Below are 19,001 nucleotides of genomic sequence, written 5' to 3'. Positions count from 1 at the left end.
TGCCCATGGCCCGGTCCGTGGGCAGTGGGGGTCACGGCGGGGCGTCCGTCCGTCCTGCCACCACTGCTCAGGCAGGGTGAACCCAGCCGGGGAGCAGCACCGGCCTAATCCCCACACACCAGGCGATTGTGGTGCCCAAAGCTGCGGCATCCGGGCTTAGCGCTCATGTGCACAGCTCAAGCCTCTTAGGCCAGCGCTGTGCGCCCGCCGCAGGCAGCTCGGCCTGCGGGCACAGGGCCCTGCAGCCCCGCACCCACGGCTGCCCACGCAGCTCAGCGCTGCGGACGCTGATGCCCGGCCACGGCCTGGGCCAGCTACCGGGAGAGCGGGGGTGCTGCGGGCAGAGCCAAATGATTTAATTAAGGGCTCCTGGCAGCGAGAGGACAGAGCCGATTAGCGGCCAAAGGAAAGCGCGTGCTGGGGGAGCTGCAGCCCCGGCCGGCAGCGCTGCAGCAGCTGCTGCTGCTGCATGTCTGCCCCACTCATTGCACCGTGGGGCAGGCAGTGGGGCAGCAGGGCTGGGCTGGGCTCGGGCAGTGGGGCAGCCCCTGGGGCTGCCTTCAGCCCATCCCTGCCAGGTCACTCAGATCCCCATCCATGGCTGTGGCTTGGGAATACCTGTGGGATGCCTGGGAGCACAGTCCACACATGTCCAACGTCCCCAGTGTCCCCAGAGCCCACAGAGACACACACACGGAGCTGGCCCTGCAGCCCAGCACGGGCCCACACCTATTTACAGATATGACAGATAAATTACAGCACTGTGCACAGGGACTCGAAGGTGCACGAGGGCAGCACCACAGGACAAACTCCCACCCCGACAGATCCCCCTGGCCCCACAGTTCCCCCCTCCAGAGGTCCAGGTCCCACTTGCCTGCCTCACTGTGTGCATTGTCCGTGTGCCCAGCGCAGCACCCTCACCAGGGCGGCAGGTCCCGGTGCCCACCAGCCCCTGGACCTGGCCGGGAACGGCGGCATCCCAGCGGCTCAGCACAGCCCTCCCACCCGGCTGCGGGCTCAGAAGTGACTCTCGGCCGTGGTCTCAGGAAACTCATAGCAGTGGTGATGGCCCCCCAGGGCGAGGTGCTCAGCAGCGCTGCGCCCACTCCTGTCCGGGCGCTGGGAGCTGGGGTGGGGGGCCAGGCTGCGCCCCAGCCCGTTGGCACAGCCGCTCACCAGCTGGTGCTTCTCGCAGGTGCTGCCAGCGCCGTTGCGGGCACTGGGTGCGTGGCTGTAGGTGTGCTTGTACTCCTCAGCCAGGTCCTTCCCCAGCTTCCAGCGCTGCCACCGCTTCAGCAGCTCTGCCTGCACCTGTGGGCAGCAGCCGTCAGTGTGACCCCGTGCCCCTGCTGCCCCCGCCTGCGCTGTCCTGCTCACCTCCTTGTTGACAAAGCAGTAGAGAATGGCCACCAGCATCCCCTGGGGAGAGCGAGAAGAGGCGTGAAGCACATAACCAGGCCTCAGTCTAGTCCCTTCTGAGACTGAGTCTCCCTGTGGAGGGCTGGTCCTGTGAGGGCTGGGCTCACCTGGAAGGAGCTCAGGAAGAGATCGAAGAAGAGCTTGACGTAGCGCAGCGTGCCCTGGGCGTGCTCGTCTGTGATGAAGGCGAAGACCACCTCGTGGATGCCCAGCAGTGGGATCAGCGTCAGGGTGGACTTGGCCAGCCTGTGGGACAGGGGTCAGCGGGTGGACACACGTGTGTGCACCACAGGAACACGGGGTGAACCGTGTCCAGCACCCACCTGAACTTGTAGTCAGTGTAGCGCATCTGGTGTGCACGGAGCTTGGAAACAAGGATCTGAATGATGCGGATGAAGATGAAGAAGTTGATCTGCAATGGAATGGAGTGAGCCATCAGGGGTACAGGCAGAGCCAGAGGCAGGGACAGACAGGACACCTCTGTTCCACTGCCCTTGGCAGCCCCTCTGTCATCTTGGGGCCTGTGAGAGACGTCGAGCAAGGGGCTGCCGTGGGCTCACCAGGATGGCCAGGAACACGGGGAAGCGAAGGATCCACCAGAAGCCCATATTGTTGTTTGTGGACCAGCACCTGCAGAATGGAGGGATGGGGACTGCCAGGAAGCTCCTTGATCAGGCAGATGCTGGAGCCTAGCATGGCATTGGCAGCCTGAACCAACCAAGCACTAAGGCCCAGCACTCTGCTCCCTTCCCAGGGCCATCAAAACGTCCCTACAGCCCCACATGCACCTACCTGTACCCTGTGCCCCCCTCCAGCCAGCAGCTGGAGCTGTTACTCACTGTATGTTTTCGTAGAGGAACTTCACAATGACCCAGGGAATGAGGAACAGCATGGGTGCCCCTGAGGGGAGGTGAGCAGAGCACAGGTGAGGCACGGCAGGGACAGGGTCAGGGGGGCCAGCTCACCCACACTCACCCCAGCCGATGCACAGGTAGAGGGTGAAGTAGCTCCTCTCGGAGAAGACGGCCACCACCAGCAGGTTATGCAGGTAGATGCCTTCCACCAGCAGCCAGCAGTAGTTGGCCACAATGCCGTACTGCATGAAGACCGTAGCTGCCCGGCAGCCTGCAGCTGCCTGTAGGCAGGGGTCAGAGCTGCAGCACTGCCTGTGTGTGTGTCTGTGCCCCCAGCCCCACTAATGCCATCAGTGTCACCAGTGCCCCAGGCCAGCCAGCCCCCAGCCCCACAGCCGTGCCTGTCCCTGTCCCTGTCCCTGTCCCTGTCCCTGTCCCTGTCCCTGTCCCCGCCGGGCTGCACTGACCTCGTCGCTCAGCCAGACTTGCACGTTGTAGCCGTCAATCTTGTCACTGTAGTGGGTCTTGAGCAGGGCATCGATGACCAGCACAGAGACGCCCTTCAGGATGAAGGAGGCGAACAGGTTCATGTGGATGTAGTTCCTCATGCAGTGCAGCTTGCTGCGGATTTGGGGACCACTGTCAGTGCTCGTGCATGGACCCCCCAGCCTCCACCTGCCCACCCTGTGGACAGCCACGCCCAAACTCCCACCTGAAGCCCAGCAGCAGGGCCAGGGCAAGCAGCAGTGCACACAGGGACACAGAGTAGCCCACAGTGTACATCACCTTGAAGCTGCCATAGGTCCTAGCAAATTTTTCCTGGAAGAGGAGGGAGCAAGTGAGCGCAGGGGCAGATGGGGGGCAGGCAGGGGGGCAGGCAGGAACCCCCACACCCCTGCTGCCCAGGTCTGCCCACCTGTGCCTTTAGGTCCTCGTCATCCTGCTCACACTGTGTGGCATCGCGCAGGGACTGCCCCTGTGGCCCTGTCACCCACTGTCCGTCTGGCCCACAGGTCTTGAAGACGTGTCTGTGCTTCACTGTGAGGGGAGGGGATGGTGGGGTGAGATGCCAGCCCCACCACCCCGTGGGCAGCGTGCACTGGTCCAGCTGTGGCCTGGACACAGCTGTGACACAGCGCACAGGTGTCCCCAGCACAGCTGCACAGGTGTGAACACACTGCACAGTTGCACACACATGTGAGCACACTGCACAGGTGCACACGTGTGAACACTGCACAGCTGCACACACATGTGGAACAGACTGCACAGCTGCACACATGTGTGAATACACTGCACAGCTGCACGTGCACACGCGCCTCCCACAGTTACCTTTCTGGTACCAGGGCAGGAACCAGGGGCAGGGCACGCTGGCTGTGCTGTTGGGCATCGTGTCGGGCCAGCACGAGAACTTGTCGAAGGTGCGGTTGCAGACGAGCTCTGCAGAAGGACAGGAGCTGGTGGAGCTTTGGCCTCACCTCTCTCTGGGTGCCAGGACCTCCCTGCTCTGTCCCCCATCATGCTGGGACCCCGTGCTGGCTCATGTGCCCCATCCCCATGTCACCAGGACTCTGTGCCCACCCGATGCCAGCAGAACCCCCTGGACCCCGCGCAGGCGCTGACCTGTGGGCGCGGGCAGGCGGCTCATGTTGCGCTGGCACTCCTCGCTGTACTCCTTCCATCTCTCAACGACATTATCCGTGATCTGGGCACAGGGACCCTGCGGGCACCAGGGAGCATCACCCATCACGGGTGTCCTGCTGCAGGGACAGGCTGAGCCAGGCAGTGACCTCAGCCTGGGGACAGCCACAGGCGAGCGCAGGCTAACGCGCCACGCCTGCCTCTCTGTGCCATGCCTGCCACTCTGTGCTGTGCCGTGTCTCGTGGATGGCAGGGGAGGCAGAAAGGGACATCGGCTGCTCTGCCACATGCCATGGTGAGGGGATGCAGTGGGATGGGGTGGATTGGTGGCAGTCCTGCGGGGCTTGTGGGCTGAGCATGGGGCAGAGCATCCTCGTGTGGGACAGCCCATCCTTACCTGGCAGCAGAGCAGCAGCACCAGGGCGGTGAGGAGACGTGGCTGGGACATCCCTCCTCTGGACCACACGCATGGGATACAGCGCAGGACACACAGCTTCCTACTGGCCCTCAACAGCCTCTCCACTCTGGTGGTGACGGCCCTGGCATGTGGGCAACCCTGTGCAAGACGCCTGGTCATGGGCACTCCTGGGACAGAGCTGGGGGACACGGAGCTGGGGCCAGGTGGGGTTGGAGGCGGCCACACTGGCACAGTGCCAGTCCCAGTCATGGTGCCTCACTCCTGTCCCCAACCTCACCTGACCCTGCTTGGTGTTCACATTCATTTTGCTCCAAGCACCTGTATTATTGTCCCCAGGGTGGCACTGGGACAGTGACCATGCAGGTTTTCTGCCCTCCAAGCCAATTTCAGCCCCTGTGTGGCTGCAGTGCAGCAGCAGTGCTGCCTCCAGACCCCCACAGAAATCCTGGGTTGCTGCCACCCACACTGCTGCTGGGAGCCAGCTGTGCATCGTTGCTAAGTCCTGAGAATGCAGGAGCCCCATGGCAGGAGGGACCCCTCCTCACACCTGAGCACTCTCAGGCAGAGGCTGCACCTGGGCTCTCTCCCTCTCCAGGGACTCTCCTGCCTGGGCCTCGGACACCCAGGCATGGTCTGGCAGCAGCACCCACTGTGATGGCAGTGGCCAGGGAACCATGGAGCACATGGGGGCTGGCAGGCATGGGGACACTGGCCATTAACCCACAGGGATCCTGGCTCGTGGGGCTGCTGTGGTTCCAGGACACTCAGCTGGGCTCTGCCCCGTGGGTCCATCACCCCCAGCTCCAGCCTGACATGGTGTCCGGGTGCTCCGCAGACCACAGCTCACGAGGTGCCGTAATTCCCTCCATCCCCCTAAGCCGGTTATGGGGCTCCTGAGCAGGATTTCAGCTCTTCCCACAAGGGCCCATTATGGCAGCAGCCCCATGGCACAGCCCAGCTGTGTGGGGTGAGGGCAGCCGAGCTGGGGGTGGGATGGGATGGGCAGCAGTGCCAGCGCCACCGCGGCACTACGGCATCACCCCCAGCCCCTGGCACCAGCCAGAGCATTGTGCTCCCCAACTAGCTCTGCTCCCAGGGCTCGCTGCTCTGCCTGTGCCTATTTTTATCCCTGGGAAAGTCGTGTTTCCTCCATCCGTGCAGACCCACTTGCCATGTCGCAAGTGGCTGCCGGGGAAGCTCATTAATCAGCGCATGGGGCTCCAGATGCAGCTCGGGGAGCAGGACCTGCGATGGCCTTATTTAGCCAGTCCCAGGACAGAGGGAAGCGTCTCCTGGGACAGTTCTCACTGGGTGGGCTCTGTGAATAGGGACTTTTGTTGGGTGCCCACTACCACCTGGCCATTCCAGAATTCCTGGTTTTGTCATCACCCCAGCCCCACCCCAGGATCACTGTTGCCCCACCAGTATCCCTGTCCTAGTTCCTCTCCCATCCACCTCAGGATCTCCTTCCTCCCACACCCCCATGCCAGCATCCCTGTCCTTGTCCCCCTGCGAGCCTGATCCCTCCATCCCTGTGCCCCCCTCCAGCCCCACACCATCCCTACCTGTCCCACGCTGCTGACACCCATGTCCCAGTCCCATGGGAAGATCCCAGTGCCCGTCCCTGGCCAAGCATCAGTCCCTGCCCTGCTTGGGAATGCTCCTCCAGCTCCATGGGTCACAGTGACTCGCTGTCAGCCCCTCTGCGCAGCCGGGGAGCAACTTTGGGGCAGAGGTGTCGCTATTTTTAGTTGCTGCAGTGGGATTTAGCAGCAGGGAGGCCTCTGCCCTGGACTCCCCCCATCTGGCAGCCACTCCCCAGCCCTGGCCCCACTGTGGCCAAGCCGGGCAGACTGCACTGGGTGAGGGGTCCTGGCACGGGGGCCAGTCATGCTCCTCGCCCAGCACGGGTCTTCCCCCTCGCCCTGCCCAGGCCCTTTGCCCCAGCTGCCTGAGGCGCTGCACAGCCACAGCACCATCCCTGTCACCCACAGGAACAGGGGTCCCTGCAGACTGGGGGCTGTTTCCAGCAGAGACGTGGGCGTGCAGAAGCAGCCATGGACCGGCTCTCTCTGGTCTGGTGCCAATGGGCAGTGGCAGAGAGGGAGCAGTGGCTCTGTGGTGGAACAGCAAGGTCTGGGGTGGCCAGGACCCCTGGCAGCACAAGCACCTCCCCAGAGCTGGCACTGCCCAGCAGCAGTGCCTGCAGTGCCTCGGTAGCAGCTCTGGATGTGTGTGGCCCCGCTCAGCTGTGCCCTGGCTGCACAAGGGACCTGGCCCCACATCCTCACCCCCTCCTCTCACTCTGCTGGGCCTAACTGGCTCCCAGTGCCACATTCCCTGCCTGGCACCTCATACCCAGCTGGGCCAGGCTTTGGGGGATCTCCCACCACACCAAGCCATAATCAGTGGGTGGAGGGTGCCTGGCCTGCTGCCTCTGAGGGGCTGCAGTGCACGGCGGTGGGGGCACAGCGGATTTTTGCCCCACACTGGTGTTGGACAATGAGGTCTGTTCCTGTGTCAGGGTTCTGTGTCTGCTGGCCTTCACGGAGCCCAGGCTGCAAACACCCAGAATGGCTCCACTTGGAGCCAGAGCCATGAAAAACAGACATTGTGCTGGGAGAGCAGGAACAAGGAGCCAACACCGGGATGGCTGTGTGCAACACCACTGCTGGTAGCCCCAGTGCTGGGGGCCAGAGGGGTCAGAACAGGCACCATCATCTGCCCTCAGAGTGAGGGGGTCATTGGTGTCTGCATTTCCTTTCCCAAGACAGCAGTGCCAGTCCCTGCAGCCACAGGGGCAAAGCAAGGTCCCCCATTCCCCTTGACCGGTGCCCCTGTGGCCCCCAGCTGACCCACAGCTCACGGCAGCTGCCACTGGCCCCAGGGTGGTCAGCAGGCAGGGGCCAGCCCGGGCAGGGCACAGGGCAAACTGAGGACATGGGTGCACTGCTGCCATGGCATTGCACCAAGACACAGGGAAGGGATGGGAAAAGGCTCGTGTTAGGATTTTGCTCCCCAGTGACGGGTGTGCAGCCTCCATGCTCCCCTGCGGCAGCTCTGTACCAGCATGGACCCTCACTGGTGGCTGAGTGCCCGGCCCTGCTAGGAAGAGACTTTCTCCTCATCCTATCGTGGCCATTTTCCCCTGGGGATTTTGCCACCCTCTGGCTTTGCTGCCATTGCACGTGTGAGAGAACGAGCTCCACATCTGGGAGCACTGCGGCCAGCAGTCACATGGATCGGTGGCTTGGTAAAGTCTCCATAGGACACTCTTGGGCGTCTGCAACGTGACCTGGGAGCACCTTGGCACGGCCACAGCCCTGCACAAATGCTGTGTGGTTGGTGCAGCCTCCCAGAGCCTGGTCCCACAGGGCTCTTGCTCCCCGGCGGGGTGGGCGCTGTGAGCACAGCCCTGCACCCGGCACAGCCCCGTTGGTTTGGAGCAGCTGTGGGGGCTGTGCGGCCGCTGGACACAGGGATTAGCCCCCTGTGCTAATGCGGTGCTTTCCACGGCTGGCTTGGCTCTGAGCTTGGAGCTACATGCCAGCACGGCAGGGGCTTTGGCACTTGGCAGGGCAGGGGATGGTGCTGGGCCAGAGCTGATGCAGTGCCAATGCCAGCCTGGCCCTGCAGATGCTGCTCCACTTTCCACCCAGGACCACAGCAAGGCTGGGGGAGATGGCCGTGGCAGGGAGGCCCAGGAGGTCTTTCCTGAACCGGCCCTGCACTGTGTCCGAGCTGGAAGCTCGGGGATGTTTCCTACTCCCCTTCTCCATTCTTTCCTTGTGAACTAAGTGCAAGGAACTTTGGCAGCCGAGGAGCAGCTGAGCAGCCCGGAACAGTCCTTGTGCTGCAGGGCTGTGACTTGTTCACACAGAACTACACGATTGTGGAAGCCCTCCGACGTCACCAGGAACTGGTGATGTTGGATTCTGTGTCATCTTGGACCAAGAAAACCCAAACCAGCCCTGACAGTGTTTTTGTCAATGGCAGCACAGGATGCAAGGAGGACAAATGCTCTTTGCATCAGCTCCACTACTGCCTGCTCACTGCAAGGCACGGTCAGGGGGGCACCTGCACAGTTGCTCTGTACCAAAGAGGGACCATGATACAGCCTGGCAGCAGCCAAATTCCCTTGCTGCCCAGCTGGCTCTGGTATGGGGATGCTGAGCCACACAGCACCTCATCCCTGGCTCAAGGAAAGGGGTGTTTTTGTTCATCACGTTGCATGAAAACCTATGAAACACAGAAGGAAGGCACAAGAGGCATGGAGTGACACGTGTAGTTAGCATGTCACAGGGGAGGCACAGGGCTGGGAAAAGCCTAGGAAAAGGTCAGTGCAGACAGGCTAGTGCGCACACTCCCTGCACTGGGAGCTCCACACCCGCCCACCCGAGCAGCAGATCTGCAGCCCCAGGTACAGCCAGACCAGCCCCAGCAAGGCAGGGGTGCTGCAGGGGCCACACCTGCCCAGCTATCCACTGGCACCTCCTGCACACAGGCATAATCCGTGTTTATCTACCCCAGTGGTGGGGTAGATAAATTAGGACGTGGGGATGCAGGACAAAGCAGGATGCAGTGGTGGAGCACAGGGGGATGGAGCTGAGCAGCCATCCCATCTCCCCCAAGTCTCGCTTCCCCTGCCCCTGCCCGTACCTGGCACAGCGAGGTCCGTGGAGATGCTGTGCTCAGTGGCTGGTTTCAGCCCTCTGCTGCTGATCAGGGCTTGTGGTCACATTTTTTCATTAACTATTTTTAATCTACATTTTGCCTTTTCTCTGTTCAGCCTTTTCTCTTTTCCCCTCTCTAGGCAACAGAACATTAAAAAAAAAAAAAAGGCACCGCAGTGTGCGGAAAGGAGCAGGATTGGTGGGAAGCCACAGGAGCTGGCAGCTGGGGCAGCACTAACACGCTGACGAGGGGTCCTGCAGGCCCTAAATTTTCCTGCTGATGCACAGACAAAATCGCAGGGGCAGTCAGTGAATTTGGTGTGGGTCAGGACACCCGCGGCAGGCGCTGCACGGGGCAGGGTACAGTGCCGCGGGATGCACGGCGAGGGCTGAGCAGAGCAGATGCTCCGTCCTCAGGCCATTCTGAGCGAGGGGAGCAGGCTGACCCCGCGGTCCCTGCCTCCCTCACCACCCCCAGGGAAGTGCAGTGCCGGGCAGAGGGAGCCTGCAGCAGCTTTTGGAGATGCACTTGCAACCAGGAGGACGGCAAGGTCACATACCCGACATGTCCTGGTTAAACAAAGCCATTTACCAACACCGTGTTGACACAGCAGAGCTCGGGACAGAGTCACAAAGGGCACTCGCACCAGGCCCCCGTAATACCCAGAGAGCTTGGGGAGAGCTGGGAACTGGCAAAGTGTCCCCTGCTTTGGCCCCTCGGCAGGAGACCGATGGGCACCGCAGTCCCTCAGCAGGGAGACCACGCGCGTCCCGCCTCGACTAAGGGCTGCTCCGAGAATTACTCCCAACGCGACGGAGTTCAGCTGGAATCGCAGCCCAGGGGTGCTGCGAGTCTGACGGCAGCGCCCCTGCCCAGGGACGCCAGCGGCAGCGGTGCCGTGACCCCACAACACGCGTCTCCCAGGGGCTCCCTTTCCCCGGGGCCGGCGCCCAGCACCGGGGCGGCTCCGGGAGCGGCTGCTCTGGGGTCCCGGGGTTGCGCAGTCCTCACTCGAATCCACATCCCCGCGACGGGACATGCGACACGCCGAGCTCCGAGCCCGCAGCTCTGGGCGCTCCCTGCCCTCCTCCCTCCCTTCCCCGTACCTGTCGGGGCTGGGCTCGCGGCGGCTCCCGAACGCATCTCGGGACCGGCGGGGACCGGGTCCGGCGCGCTCGGCGAAAACTTTAGCGGAGCCGCGACGGCAGCGGCTGTGGCGATTCAGGGGGAGGGACCGGCTCGGGGGGAGGGACCACGGGCGCGGAGCCTCGTCCCGCCGCCCCGCTCCTCCCGCCGGCACGAGGGGGGCACAGCCCGGTGCCCCGGCCCCGCCCGGGTGCTTGGCGCTGCCCCCGCATCACCGGCGGTCGCTCCCGGGAGCTGCGGGAGCGCCGCCACTTGCGGCGGGGCACCGGCTCGGCTCGGCTCGGCCCGGCGGGGACGGGCGGAGCGGCGACGGCAGCTAGACCGCGCCAGCCCCGAGGGAGCGGGCCGGGGCTCCGTTCCCCGGGAGGTTCCCCCGGTCCCGGCGCACTGCCCGCTCCTGCCGTGCCCCGAGCTGGCGGCCCCGCATCGGGAGCGGCTCGGAACCCCAGGGACCCGGACGGATCTCGGCCGCGCCGCCGCGAACCGCCTCGACACCCGCGCTCCGGCTGCCGCCGGCGGTGACGGGTCGGTGTTTGCCGCCGCTGTCCCGCTGCAGGTAAACACAGCCCCGAAAGAACGACACCTCGGGACCAGCTGGTTGGGCTTGAAAAGGGATCCGGGGGAGCCTCCCGGCACGAACCCATTTACCTTGGGCCACGCAGGACGTGTTGGCCGTGCCGGCCGTGGCAGCCCAGCCCCGGGTCCCCCAGCGCTGCCTTCTCGGGGTCCCGCTCTGCGCGGCTGCCGCCGGCTGCAGGTCCCCGTGGGTGTGGGCAGAGCAGCCTGGGCACACGCTGCGATCTGCGGGTGTCTTGCCGCTGCCACGAGGATTGGACCCACGGCTGCTCCCCTGGAGATGGTCCGGCACCATTCCACGCCAGAATGGGGACTCTGGGGAGGACTGACAGCCCCGGGCCCTGCCCGGTGGCCGCAGAGATGTGCCCTGAGGAAGCCCCCGCAGGAGGCTGCCGTGGTGAGGGCAGGGTGGGACCGGGGGTAGCCGGCACAGACACGGCACAGGCTGCTGCCAGCCCCATGTCCTCCGATGCTCGGGAGATAAGTAGCGCCCTCGCACTGCAGCTGTGGGCGCTGTGCTCGCGGCTGTGTCTGGCACATGCTGTCCTGCCACTGTGACTGCTGCAGTGCAGCTGCCACAGGGGATGTGGTGAGAGGGCAGCGCACACCGGGAGCGCCGGGCTGGCGCAGCTGGTGGGAGCACAGCCCACCTGGAATGTCCCAGACGGCCAGTGCCCATCGTGGGGCTGAGCAGGGCTCTGTGCCGCTGGGGGTGCACGGGCTCCATCATTTTCCTCCTCCATGCTGGCCCTTAGCATGACAAGGAGCAGCCTGTCAGCCCCACGAGCGGTGCTGCAGGAGGATCAGGAAGCACAGCCCGGCAGGGCAGCCCCCAGCTCCCCGAGTGCTCACCTGCCCATGGCCTCTGCTGCGGCTGGGCACAAGCCCAGAGTGCTGGTGCCAGTCAGCATCATTAGGCCTCGTTAAGGTGACGAGCTTTCACTGCTCTGCTGTGCCAGTCCGCCTCTGCTCAGTCTGCCGGAGCCCAATTAGTGTCACATCCAGGAGGCAGCTCCCGCAGAGGTGGCGGGCGCCCTTGGCACAGCCCGGCCCTGGAGCTGCTGTCCAGCTGAGACCGGGCACAGCTTGGCACAGGCCTGGCTGTGGAGCCTTGCCCACTGCTCCCTCTGCACACAGGGCCAGGGCTGCTGGCCACAGAGCGGGGTGAAGACCCCCGGCCTGGCATGGTGCCAGGGGCCAAGCCTTGCTACCCTCTCTCCGCTCTGGGGGGCTCAGCTCCCAGCCCATGCCCTCAGCCATGCTCAGGGGGTGCAGCATCTCTCCCCTCCTAACAGGACAGCAAGCCCTGCGCCACCTTCACTCTTTATTGTACATCAAGGTCTCAGATATTCCAGTTCTTAGATTCCTTGGGGCCAGCACACACAAGGGTGCCCATAGCAGAGGGGCTGGTGCTCACAGCCCCCACACCCTGGGCACTGTGGGGGGGGGGTCTGCCCAGCCCCAAGGTGGGTGAGGCTGCAGAGTGGTGGTGGGGGATGCCCCCACAGATCCAGTGTGGGGTGGGTGCACTGTGGTAAGCGAGTACTGGGTCCCCGAGCAGGCATTACCAGGCCCTGCCAGAGCAAGGCCTTGTTCCCCACCATCATTGGTATGAGGCACAATCCCTGAAGAGCCCAGCAGCCAGCGGTGCTGAGGAGTTTTGGCCAAGCAGAAGCAGAGGGTGGGAGGCCAGGAGCACGGCAGGAGGTCCAAGCTGCGCTGGGGTTAGGGAGGAGCACGGGGGCTAAAGGCAGAGGGAGGACAGGGCCTCACACACACTGCCCCAAGCCCCAGCCCCACAGCTGTAGGGCCAGCAGCCCCCCAGCCCCATGGGCTCTGTGATGAGGTACAGAGCCAGGCATCTGATCTCCCTCCTCCCTGAGACAGCACAGTCCTGACTCTGGGGCACATCAGGGACAAGGCTGAGGGGAGGGCAAGGACACAACTCAGAGCCAATAGAGAAGTGGGAAGACAGAATCCCCCCACCACAAAATCCCCCAGAAGCAGTAATGAAGAGGTGGAGATGCTGAGAATGGGGGTGAGAAGTGAGTTTGTGAAAGGGGGGTTGGCCACAGGTGCTGGCAAGGCACAGGAGTAGAGTTGAGAGGAGGGGATATGGTACTGGACCCAGAGAGCAGAGTGGGGTTCTGGGATCTTGGGGGTGACCCACACCCTCACCCTCCCTGGGGCAAGGCAGGGTCCAGTCCCTTGGACTCAGGTGGTCACTTTGATCCCAAAATGTTTGCGCAGCTGCTCCAGAAAGACGAAGGTGAGAACGGTATGAGGAACGAGCCGGACAGCAGCAGGAACGAAGCCCTGGAAGGGGACAGCAAGAAGGGCAAGAGTCAGGGTGTGCCTGCCATTGGTTGTCCCAGCAGCCCAAGCCTGGTGGCAGCATGAGTGGGCAGGTGTGGGTCAGCACTGGCCGGGCTGTGGAGCAGGTGCTGTCACACCACGGCCACCACGGTGAACACAGGGCCCAGCAGCACGTGCTAACCCGTCTGGCACTGGCACTGCTGCTGGGGTGCATCAGGGCACAGCTGTGCTGCCTGGCACGGACTGAGTCCCACTGAGGCCAGGCCAAGCATGGGCCGGGCAGACAAAGGCCTGATGCAGGAAGCAGCTGGGCTGCCACAGCAGAACCTGGAAGGTCTCCTGCCCCAGGACTGTTCTGGACACAGCCTCTGCTCAGCCCAGCCTGGCCCACCCCGTGCACCCCCAGCCAGGTACCTTGTAGAAGGCAAGCGGGCCGAGCTTGGCAGTTTCCGTGGCACAGTGGACGACACCCTGGAGTGAGAGGGTGAGAGATGAGGTGGGAGGGGCTGGGTGGCAGAAGCTGGCGCACAGAGACAGGAGGACAGGCAGCAGCAAGGTGGGTAAGGTGGGCCACTCACCCGGTACTCTCCATGGGAGTTCATGAGGCGAGTCTTGAGCACATCCAGGGGCTGGCACAGGAATGTGGCACTTATGCCCTGCAGAGAGTCCGCCAGGTCAGGAGACCTCCGTGCCAGCAACTGGAGAGACTCAGAGCCACGCTGGGACCCAGCCTCAGGCCAGGAGCCTCCTGGAGCTGCTGAGCCCAGCCCTGCTCCACTGAGCCCAGAGTGGCAGCTCTGCAGCCACAGCCTGACACTCTGAACCTGGCTGCAGGCAAACCCAGCCCCAGCTCTGCCACTGGACCCCAGCCCCACTCACAGCGATGAAGCTGGACAGGAAATGAGCGAAGATATTGTCTGACAGCAATCCAGTTGCAAGAACCAGCTGCTTGGCCTGGTCATAACAGGAAAGCTGCAGAGACATGGTGAATCAGTGACATGTTCCCCCTCCTTGCCACACCAGGGACCATCCCAGTCCTTATCCAAGTCACCTAGTGCCCAGCAGAGCTGTCCTACCTGCCCAATAGTAACCAGGGCCCCACGGGACGATGCCACCGATGCTCCTGAAAAGAGTTTCTTCACACCCTCTGTGGACAGACAGATTTGGATCAGCACAGTTCTCTGCCACCATTCACACTCTTATTGCCCTGGGAGCCTCCTTCCATGCCCAGTCTGTATCCCAAACTCCTCACACAGCCCTGCTTGAAGCACACCACAGCACACAGGCTGAAGGAGTAGGGAGCTCCAAACAGCATGACCTCCTCCCTGCCTCTGCTCATCCTGTTCCACCTGCTCCACCCTCCTGCGCTTTTCTGTTGCGGCTCCCAGCAGGTCACCCCTTCCCACCAAGAATGTGTAGGCTGCCAGACCTTGCCCAGCCCCTGCCCCAGCCAGACGATGTGGAGATGCCAGACCCTGCGCTCCCCTGGACTCCCCCAGCCCCAAGGACATCCCCCGGCCCCTCTCCCTTGCCCAGCTGAGCGAATTTCCAGGGTAAGCCCTGACCCGGCACCTGCTAGGACACCGGAGCAGGCTCACCCACACGGCTGGCACAGCCTCACCTTCCCGGAGGACACGGTACATGCCATCCAGGGCATGGGAATAACTGGAAGGAGCGAGAGGGGAAGGGGTCAGGGCCCGAGGCTCCCCGGCACGGCGGCAGCCCCGCCGCTCCCCCCGGCCCCGGCCGCTCCCGGACCCCTCCGCCGCCGGTGCGGTGCTGCCCCCGCGCGGCCCCGCCAGCGCCGGGCCCTTCCAGCGGCTCCCTGCAGCCTCCCCCTGCTCCCCGCGCCCCTCGCCCTGCCCCTCACTCACTTGCGCCGCTGAGCCGGCGGCTGCTTCATGTCGTTCTGCATCCTAGAAGGCAGAGCACTGCTGGTGAGGGGGGAGCCGGTGCCCCACCGCCCCTGCAGCACCGGGGACCCCAGCACAGGGTAGTGGGCTTGTGCTGCTCGTTTACAAAGGGCCAAGAAAGTCTCCTTCTGTCCCACTCCCGCTGAGGGTCACACACGGCTGGGTGCTGCCACCAAAAGGCAGAACAGTTCTGGCAGTTCTGGGCATGGAGCTCCCGGCTCACTGGCCACGGGGCAGGCTGGCCAGCAGAGATGGTGGGAGCACCCCAGCACCACCCACCACCCCAAATGCCATCATGCACACATCAAAGCCCGTGCAGGCAGAACTGACCTGACGTTCACCATGTCCGCTGGGGTCCCCACAAACCCGCCAGCTAAACCTGTGGCCAAAGAAGTGTTGGGTCAGTGGCTTATCCACCCTGGGAGAGCCAGAGCCAAGGGCCCCACTGCCTGGCTCACCTCCTGCTGCACCCAAGAGCACTTTCTGGTAGAAGGGGGGAGGCCCCTGGCTGCCCTGGCTCAGGTGCTTCTTTGCGGTCTCATAGATGCCAAAGCGAGTCAAGGAGTACGTCATCTGGATGAGGGGGAAATGAGCGACTGTGTCCCTGGCACAGGCAGCTCCTCAGCTGCAGCACCTGCTGCAGGAGCTGCACGCCCTCACCTGCCGGCACAGCGAGGCGCTGAGCCCATTGTACAGAGCCAAGAAGCCGTCGGTGCGGATCACGTGCATCGCCATCCCCGTCATCCTCATCTTCACCTCCTGCTGCGTCTGCAAGTGGACCTGGGGCACAGGGCAGCAGCGTCAGCCCAGCGCTGGGCTGGGCAGGGACAGAAGTGCACCCAACAGGTGTGGATTGAGCACGTGTCAGGTAACAGCTCTTGCCCAGGAGCCAAGAGCAATACCTCTGGACACTCCGCACCAGACTGGCCCAGCCTGGCACCAGAGGGGTGGAGGCAGGGAGAGAGGAGTGCCCAGGCCTGCAGCACCTCCCAGCCCTGCCCTCAGCAGGCAGCCCCAAGGGGAAGGGTGGCACCTGCTCTTCCAGGCCACCTCGGGGTGGAAGGTGTGTATGTGTGTGTGTGTATGTGTGTGTGTGTGTGCATCCAGCAGGATGTGAGCGAGCAAGTGCCCAGTGTGGGTTTGCTCAAAGGGCTGCTGAAATCACGGCCATGCAATGTGGCAGGCCTCCAGAGCCACTTCCCCTCCTCCCCAGGGCAGGAATCACATGGGCAGGAAGAGCCCCACAGCTGGCCGGGCTTCCCTTCGTGCCTGTAGCAGCCCAGCGCTTCCCACCATCACCAGGGGCAACAGGCACAGGAGCTGGCTGGGACAGGGAAGCCGTGTTGGCTGCTGCTGGAGCACGCTCTGAGCGCGGTGGAGACCACATGTGGGTCAAAGGCCCCAGGAGATAAGGAGAGCGAAGGGCTGCTGTCAGGAGATCAGGCTCAGCTCCCACTACAGAAGCTGTGACACAGCAGGGTCATGGGACACGCTGCAGGACGCTGGGAACAGCCACTGTTCCACTGTTCCCATACGGGGCAGCAGCAGGGGTGCAGGGGCCTGCTTGCAATCCCCACATGTGCATTTTGGACGTCAGGAACCAGAGCTTGTGTCTGTTCAGAGCCTGAGGCAGGTGAAGCAGACAGGGCAGGCAGAGCCTGCCGGGACACGCTCCACTGCCTGCAGTCCTGGATCTGCAGGAAGGGCAGGCAGGCAGGCGTGGGACGGGCTGGGCTGGCCAGGCTGTGGTCACTGCCGGTTGCTGCAGGGCCAGCAGCCCGTGGGCAGCCAGCGGCTGCACAGAGTTGGCCTAAGGGCACAACCACTCTGCAAATGGGCTGGCCAGGGCCTCTCACTGGGGCCAAAGTCCAGAGATGCAGTGGAAGTGCCCTTCGTCCCCTGGCCTGACAGAGCCTGAGGCCCTTTGTGGCCCCCCCAGGCCTGGCACCACCTCTGCTGTGGGGGAACTCTTGGCCAAAGGCAGGTCTGTATTCAATAATCAGGCGTGAACCCTCTGGCAGAAACAGCTGGCTAGGCTGTGCTGCTCGCAACCGCAGGAATGCAGGGGCTGCGCATCCAACAGGACAGCACGGGGATGCAGCCCAAACGTCACAGCCACCACACTGGCTCAGAGACAGATTCAGAGGCAGGTGCCAGACTAATTCCCTTTCTTAGCACCTTGCCAGGGCACCCCACACAAGCTCCCACGGGCTGGCAGCAACCTCCACTGGGCAGACAGGTCCAGCTGGACATGGCGACAGGCTGAGCCCTGGGGGGGTGGCATTGCCCTGCCAGGGCTGGCTCCTGTCCTGGACCTGTGCCTGGAACATCTTCCTCTCCCTCCATGCTGCGGGGTGAGAAGGGGCTGTCTGTCCCAGCCTCACCCACAGGCATGGCCCTGGACAGGGCAGGCCCTGTCCTGGGCTGCCTTTCCCTCCCCCCCAGCCCTGCTGCTGCCAGGCTTGTTGGCCGGCGCACAAGGCTCTGGGCAGTGCTGGCATGTGCCCCATCCGTGGGTGCTGGCAGCGCAGGGCTGCGCGCGGCGCCCTTTGTGCGGGAGCAGGCATGCCAGGTCATCCGCGGCGCCTAGGTGACATCTTGGCCGGAGGGCTCAGAGCCCAGTGGGCCAGTGTCCAACACTGTCAGCCCCAGAGTCACTGCCATATCCAGGCAGGGCTGGCCAAGGCACCCTCCACAGCTCCTAGAGCTGGCACCCCGAGCTCCCCAGACCCCTCAGCCACACATCTACCCATGTCCTTGGGCTGGGTCCTGTGATCCCTCAGCCGTGTCCCTGCACAGGCACGAACGAATCAGCTCCTCAGAGCCGACCCCCAGCAGCTGTTTCCCAACACCTCTACACTCTTCTCCAGCTCACTCAGTTGATCTGGGACCTTCACAGCCATTCCCTACCCAGGACCCTCAGATCTGCTTCCCAGAGCCCCAGAGCAGCTCCCATCCCCTCGAAGTTGCTCCAGGATGCTCACAGCCACCCTCTCCCGTCCTCTGGCAGCCGCTGCCCAGCACCTCAGAGCCAATCCTCCAGTTGCTCGGGGATCCTCAGAGCAGCTCCTCATCCCCTCGCAGCCACGCCGGGACTCTCTCAGCCACTCCGAGTCCCCGCAAGCCATTCCCTGTCCCCTCACAGCCGCTCCGGGACCCTCACAGCTGCTCCGGGACCCTCACATCCGCTCCGGGACCCTCACAGCCGCTCTCTGTCCCCTCACAGCCGCTCCCTGTCCCCTCACAGCTGCTCCGGGACCCTCACAGCCGCTCCCTGTCCCATCAGAGCCGCTCCCTGTCCCCTCACAGCCGCTCCCTGTCCCCTCACACCCGCTCCCCGTCCCCTCCGCCGCTCCCCGTCCCCTCACACCCGCTCTCTGTCCCCTCACACCCGCTCCCCGTCCCCTCACACCCGCTCCCCGTCCCCTCCGCCGCTCTCCCCGCTGCAGCCCAGTCCCGGGACCCTTCCCTTCACAGCCACTTCCAGTCCCCCGAAGCCGCTCCAGGACCCTCAGACCCACTCCTTGCTCCATCGCAGGCTCTCCAGACCCCTACAGCCAGCCCCAGCTCCCCGTGACCTCCTCCCCATCCTCTCCCACCCCTCCGGACCCCTCACAACCACCACCAACCCGCATAACCGCCTCCCAACCCCTCACAGTAACCGGCCCCCCGTAACCGTCCCCCCAACCCCTCATCACCACCGCCGGTTCCCCATCCCCTCACGGCCCCCCGAAGCGCCGCGGTCATTCTCAGCTCGCCCCCCAGGGCCGCCCCCGCCGTGTCCCCCCGTCACCTTCAGCAGATCCAAGGGGTGGGTGCAGCAGGCGGCCCCGGAGGACGCGAGGCCGCCGAAGTACCAGCGCGAAACGCGCTGCTCCGCCATGGGCGCCGCTTCTGCCAGAAGCCACGCCCTCACCGGGACCAAGCCACGCCCTCTCCCGTTAAACCACGCCCCCTCCCGGTACCGGAAGGGGGCGGGGCGGGCCCGGGGCGCGCATCTCCGAGCCCGCGGCGAGCGCGGACACCGCGCGCTCCGAACCCTCGTTC

The 19,001-nt window shown here is 64.1% G+C and overlaps 2 protein-coding genes across 3 annotated transcripts; both read right to left on the bottom strand.

The window, feature by feature from the left end:
• Nucleotides 1-722: 722 nt before the first annotated feature.
• On the bottom strand, nt 723-10,224 carry GCGR (glucagon receptor). The gene is made up of 14 exons (XM_033076760.1): nt 10,110-10,224; nt 4,309-4,507; nt 3,894-3,990; nt 3,603-3,710; nt 3,190-3,311; nt 2,986-3,092; nt 2,741-2,894; nt 2,395-2,554; nt 2,259-2,319; nt 1,980-2,049; nt 1,743-1,831; nt 1,527-1,665; nt 1,378-1,419; nt 723-1,311 (listed from the first exon to the last, which is right to left on the bottom strand). The coding sequence occupies exons 2-14, from the start codon at nt 4,486-4,488 to the stop codon at nt 1,018-1,020; spliced, it is 1,623 nt and encodes a 540-aa protein (XP_032932651.1). The 5' UTR covers nt 4,489-4,507; nt 10,110-10,224; the 3' UTR covers nt 723-1,017.
• A 1,805-nt stretch (nt 10,225-12,029) lies between these two features.
• Nucleotides 12,030-18,881, bottom strand: SLC25A10 (solute carrier family 25 member 10). Of its 2 annotated transcripts, XM_033077089.2 has the most exons (12): nt 18,748-18,881; nt 15,615-15,734; nt 15,413-15,527; nt 15,285-15,333; nt 14,916-14,957; nt 14,663-14,706; nt 14,118-14,188; nt 13,921-14,013; nt 13,620-13,697; nt 13,456-13,512; nt 12,904-13,041; nt 12,030-12,469 (listed from the first exon to the last, which is right to left on the bottom strand). In XM_033077089.2, the coding sequence occupies exons 1-11, from the start codon at nt 18,835-18,837 to the stop codon at nt 12,940-12,942; spliced, it is 861 nt and encodes a 286-aa protein (XP_032932980.1). In that variant the 5' UTR covers nt 18,838-18,881; the 3' UTR covers nt 12,030-12,469; nt 12,904-12,939. The 2 variants fall into 2 exon arrangements, with proteins under 2 accessions (XP_032932980.1, XP_042635802.1); XM_042779868.1 differs by having other exon boundaries at nt 12,030-13,041.
• Between the last annotated feature and the right edge of the window lie 120 nt (nt 18,882-19,001).

Source organism: Catharus ustulatus, chromosome 20 (assembly GCF_009819885.2).
Source record: "Catharus ustulatus isolate bCatUst1 chromosome 20, bCatUst1.pri.v2, whole genome shotgun sequence".
NCBI classification, from domain to species: domain Eukaryota; kingdom Metazoa; phylum Chordata; class Aves; order Passeriformes; family Turdidae; genus Catharus; species Catharus ustulatus.
The sequence above is the reverse complement of the archived record's forward strand: the minus strand, read 5'-3'. Positions and strand labels throughout refer to the sequence as shown.